General features: G+C 44.2%; 1 protein-coding gene across 7 annotated transcripts in view; it reads right to left on the bottom strand.

Moving 5' to 3' along the window:
• Positions 1–5,858, bottom strand: part of PTPN3 (protein tyrosine phosphatase, non-receptor type 3) — a 306,004-nt gene that overhangs the window by 114,411 nt on the left and 185,735 nt on the right. For all 7 annotated transcript variants that reach the window (XM_025209236.1, XM_025209238.1, XM_025209239.1 and 4 more), the window contains 2 exons: positions 975–1,109; positions 318–494 (listed from right to left, as the gene is read on the bottom strand). In XM_025209236.1, coding sequence (XP_025065021.1) covers positions 318–494; positions 975–1,109 — 312 coding nt within the window. The remainder of the gene's footprint in view (positions 1–317; positions 495–974; positions 1,110–5,858) is intronic.

Raw genomic sequence — 5,858 nt, 5'->3', positions numbered from 1 at the left:
TTGCCTGTAAAGAGTGACCTGGAAAGAGCAGCACTGAACAGGAAAGTATATCCAGCATGACACCTTCTCTAATCCTACAAGATTTTTTGTAAACTTTCTTATTTAACTATAGTTTGAAAAACAAAGCCTATTTTCTTGTGTATGAGGTATTATGGTGTTCATATTTTAGCACTTAAATTTAGTCAAAAGGATTAGGCAAATACAGCATTACCTAAATTCAATTTTGTGCGTGCTTCTGACAGCAAGGGTCTCTCTTAAAATCAATGTAAAAGAAAACTGATATACTGCAACTGATTTATCATTTGGGAGATCCTTACCTTCTCCATGGACTGCGATTCTGGGAGACCTCTGAATCACTGTTCTTTGAGGTTGGAGAGACTTTATATGTATAAAAAACATCCTCAGTTTCTGTAATGTATGTAATCTCATTCGTAAGGTTATCTACAGATGAATGTCGCGGTTTACGAATCTCATGACGTAGCCTAGGACTCCGCCTTAAAGAAAACACATGAACATAAGTTGCTTAAAGCAGGAACCTACTGTACAGCTCTACCAAAGTAGACTAATACTATCTATCACATTCTATACCTTGAGATCTTAATTACAGGCCAATAAGTCCCGCTTAAAAACACATACATTAAAACAAAGGTCAGTCTGTCTGTCTCTGTTTCTGAAAATTTTAGCCTGGGCATTAACCACATCCTCTGCAAGGTACATCACAGTAAACTGAAACCTGGAATTAGGAATTTTTCTTGACAAAGAAATTAGCTGATTGTGATTCCTCCCTGAAATGCTAAAAGAATCAATTTTCCTAAAAGATTACCACTTTTAAAATGAGAGTCATAAAACAAACAAACTATTTATTAAAAAATGCACATGATAGAATAAAAGTATTTATTATCCTGTTTCATGAGTACACAATTAGACCCAGCACTAAGGGAAAGAAGAAGGAGGAAGACCAAAAGTTTGTTTACCAATTGGGGGTAACAGGAGGAGACCGAGAAGGAAGGCTTTTGGTCTCTAAATGTTCAACCGATAAAGATCTCCTCATTGATGGGTTCCAAACCATCCCACCTATGACTTTTCTGCAATACTGGTTGTTTACAGACCTGAAAAAAAAAATTTTAAAATACCATTTTATATAAACCGTTTTACATAAAAAGCTAAAATAGAACTAGCCACATTTATGAAAGTGAATTTTAAAACTACAATTAAATCTTTGTAGTTCTAGCAATTGAAAAGACATGCTTCACAATACCCAACAGAAGAAAAGAAATACATTATTTTCATGCCAGCAGAGTATCCTCGATTCAATAATTCATATCCAAATTCCATTAAAAATTAATCTCTTCCTTTATTTTGAAAATCTAAACCCCAGTTTGGTTATCAGATTTAATAAACTGCACATTTTGTAAAATGACATCATTTTATTCAAGCCAATAATTATCTTAAGCCACCCAAACACTTAATGGCCTTATTCTGTAACATTTGTTCACTCATTCTCATATAAGTGAACAAAAGTTACCTGCATATATAGAAAACTGTCAGATTAGGGCAATGTGTCTTCAGATAAGAGCTTAACTTTAAATGTTTATTCAGATGTTATGCTATAAAGTTTACACAAACCAGTTAATATAACTATTGTGTCTAGAATTAAAATGTTCCTATACAAGTTAAAGTAAGATAGGCACAATCAGAATCAGTATTTGCTAATTTGTCAGAAGTGACTGTCCTCATAAATTTTAGCCCACCGTAACGTATTTAACATTTGTTACCCAATGGTAAGCCACTCCTTTCTGCACCGTTCCACTGAGGCTGCTTATGTCAACAGCAACAGTGAGGGCAGCAGGAGACAGGCTGCTAATTTTCTTAAATTTCTCCATTAACTACTAAGATGATCTGTGTTTAAGAGTGAGTCATGAAAAAACTCCTACACATCTCATGGAAACTGTAGGAGGAGAGGAGGTGGTAACAGGAACTGAAAGTTACACAGATGTGAGGCCTGAGATCTGGACCAGTGCCAAAGATAAAGAACACTCACCTGAAGGACCACAAACAAGCAAGGTTCATCACATCACAATGGATAAGGACACACTTGAAAGCTGCATCATTGGAAATCTTGGATTTCCAGAATCCCAATGACATTCCAAATGAAATATCTCTATTATTTAAACTAGATGTACCTTTTGTGCAATTAGATTCAAAGCAGTTTTAAATATCTGGTAATCCCATGCTCCAGAGCTTTTGCTGATCATCTGTTGCTAGAAAGGATTTTTTTTTCTCCTCATGTATACAACTGTTTTCTGGGGTTTGTTTTTTTTAACCTGTTTCTGAAGCATTTGGATATTGGCCACAGCTAAGACTGTGGAAGCACTAATCCTTCATATGGTCCTTAGAGGACTAGAACATAAGAATGTAAGAACTGCCATTTACTGGGTCAGACCACAGGTCCATCTTGCCCAATTTCCTGTGTCACACAATGGCAGAATGGCTGCTGAAAGAGAGAGTGAACAGGGTATTGAGCAGGAGGGGGGGGCGTGTTCCACTGTTCTTTTCCCATTTGCAGCCTCCAGCATTTAAGGTTCAGAAAGTTCTGATTCAGAGGCTGTACTTCTAATTCCCATGCTCAATAGCTACTGATGCAACCAAGAATTTGTCCAATCCCTTTTTGAATCTGGTTAAACTGTCAGCATTCATGACATCTTGTGGCAATGATGACTGTCTTCCGCGATTAACTTACCAGTGGGTCCGAATTTATGACCCCTGCATAGTTCTTGTATTGAGAGAGACAAGATAGCACACAAAAAATGCCCATGTACTCTCTTTTTATGTTCCCCACTCAAGCATCTCTTTTCTAAACTGAATAGGCCTTGCCTCTTCAGTCTCTCCTTACATGAAAGCCCCTCCATACCACTAATCATTCTTGTTGCCTCTCTCTGCACCTCTTCTAGTTCTTCTATATCCTTTTTGAGGTGTAGGGCCAAAACTGGACACAATATCCAAGGTTTGGACACACCATGGATTTATAAAGGGGGAAAAAGATACTTTTTGTTTTGTTGACAATTCCCTTCTTCATGATTCCTAACATTTCATTTGTTTCTTTGACAGCTGCTGAGCATTAAGTTGATGTTTTTAGTAGGAATGCACTAACGGAGATTTTTTGGGCCGATACTGATGGCCAATTTTTAACAAACCATATTGGCTGATGCTGACCCTGTGGCGGGCCAGTAGGGGCGCTCCTGCGTTGAGCTACCCACCTCACTGTGCCCGACCACCTTCCAGGCTCTGAGTACCTCCCTGGGGGTGCCTCACATCTAGCCACCCCCCTTCCTGGAGCACACCCACTAGCCTGGGGGTTCCACTGCCACCACCCAGGGCTGGGCTTGATTCTAGCTCTGAGCACCCTGGGAAACACAGGCCTAGTAGCCATCAAGGGTACTTGATTCACTTCAAGAACACGGGATGCTTCCCTCAGTCAAAAGCATAAGTAGTGGTCTCCCTTAGTCAGCCGAACCAAGGGGACCCCACGGCATAATCTAGACCCACTCCCAATAAGTCTCCCACACTAGGTACAAAGGAGAACTTTACTGGTTACAAGGGATAGGGTTGGAATAGGGTACAGGGTAGAGCAATATCAGAGAAATCCCACAGAGCAAACTCCCATGGCTGGGTAGCCTTTGATCACGCATCTGAATTACTGCAAGCTAAATATCTAGTTAGATCTCAGGTAGATTACTCACAAGTATCATCCAGAGGCAGGTAGAGATTCCCTCTGAAGGCAGGCAGTTCCCTGACCATAAATTTTGAGAGAGAGCGCAAGTTTCAGATGGTTCAGCTCTTCTCCCTCTCAGTCTTCCTCATGGCTGCTGCCCCCTCCTCCTGGGCAGTCCTTATCTTATATAGCCCTTGTGACCTCATTTACCTGGTCCAATGGAAGCCAGCACCTGTTGGCTGTCAGCCAACCAATTTGAAATGCATCACTAGTTGCTGGGCAGACTGACAGTTCCTAGCTTCCCAGGGAGCAAGCCCCTCACCCAGATATGTGATACCAGTCACAGAGGCAGAGGGAGCAGGTTCCCCCCCACTCCCCCTCAGGAATGTATCCAGTTCAGGTTACCTAAAGAGATAGCGTAAGGTATGTATCCTCTGCGGGGCCCATCCTAACCAAACTGTCACAGAGCAGAGTTTTTGGGGAGAAACAGAGGTGGCCTTCTGCCACAGGCCCGACTGCTGATATGGAGACGGGCAGCTTGGAGAGCAGCATCCAGCTGGTAAGTCTGTTGTAGGGGAAAGGGCGAGGGGGGAGGGAAGGGGCACAGGGGGTGCAGATTGAGGCCCCTGTGGTGAAGGAGGGAGTCGGGCTGAGACAGGGGCAACTGCTGCCCAGCCGAGACGGAGAAGGGCATAGGATGGAGCCGCAGCTTCTCCGGGTGGTGCGGGGAGGGGGTGGTGGCTCCTGCTGCTACGCACACCCTGGGAAGGTATGGGGGGGCAACTGCCCCCAGATTGGTGTGTGGGGCAAGCGCAGGCTACCACTGCAGGCTGGGGCCAGGGCAGTGCCAAGCTCTTCCTGGTGGAGGGCTGGGCTGGGCTGGGCTCAGGGCGGGTGGTGGTGGCGCTGGGGAGGGGAGTGGGGGCTGCAGCTACCGAAAATTTTGCCAAGGCCCTGTTCCCACTGTCACTGCCGCCCACCCCAAGTGCAGCCCCAGCCCAATCCCCCAGCTGGGAAAAGCCCAGTGCTACTCCCAGCCCCAGTCCACAGCGGCAGCCCGTCCTTGTTCTGCATGCAGATCCAGAGGCACATGCCCCCTGTGCCCTCCCGTGCAACATGCAGTGGCGGGAGTCACTACACACCCCGAACAAGCCGGTTGCGGCTTCTTCCCATGCCCCACACTGGCTGTGCAGCACCTACTTCTGACCCCCCTCCAACCCCAGCCACGCTCCCTCCCTCACCGCAGGGGCCTTGCTCTGCCCTCCCTACACCCCTTCCCCCACAACAGGCTTACCAGGAGAACCTGGCTGCTCTCCTGGCCACCTGTTCTGTGCTGCATGCATGCACGGCACATTTAGTGGCAACATTATCAGCCACATCAGCCAAAAAAAAGATTATTTCCAATACTGTCAATTTTCTTTATATTGGTGCCGATCCGATATGGGGCCAATCAGTGCACCTCTAATTTTTAGTGAACTGTCCACAACGCAAAAGTTTTTGGGTAGGGGAACTTGTTCTTCCACTGATGGTCATAACTGTCAAATCTGTGATCAGGAAGGAATTTGCACCCTACTTTAGACTTGTAATGACTGTGGGAGTTTTTGCCTTACTCTGTAGCATGGGGTATGAACCTTTCCTGGGATCTTCTGTGAATTTGTTGGTATCCTTTCCTGTTGTTGCTGCATTAGCAGGGCATTTGGAGTGTCCACCTCTCCTGCTTAAATGGGGTCTCATTTGTGATGTCTCAGGTATTGTACAAAATGGTTGCATGCAAAGGTTTGAAACGGTGATTTCAGAGATTCTTGACAAATGTTGGGGACTTCACTTGATGGCCCATGAGGCTCAAGCCAGTCCTATGTTCTTCATCTATGTGGCAAGATCTTTACATTTCTGAAGAAATTATCCTAAACTGTGCACATTTTGGTGCTTCATACCATTTTATTTTCTAAAGTTTTATAGTTCTTTTCCATAGAATTCAGTAGGTCACATTGCCAAAAGGTACCTTCCTTTTCATTTTCCTTCCTTTGTGTTCTGTAACTAAAGCATGCAAAGCAATCAGTTTAACAGGCTTCGGGCAGTAAGAGGTGATATTTGAAGTATTTTTCTTTCCTGCTTTCACAGTTTATGCCAGGTAAGAACCTGTCCT

The sequence above is a fragment of the Alligator sinensis genome, unplaced genomic scaffold (assembly GCF_000455745.1).
Source record: "Alligator sinensis unplaced genomic scaffold, ASM45574v1 scaffold823_1, whole genome shotgun sequence".
Lineage (NCBI taxonomy): Eukaryota > Metazoa > Chordata > Crocodylia > Alligatoridae > Alligator > Alligator sinensis.
Note: the sequence above shows the minus strand (reverse complement) of the source record. Positions and strands in the feature narration are given on the sequence as shown.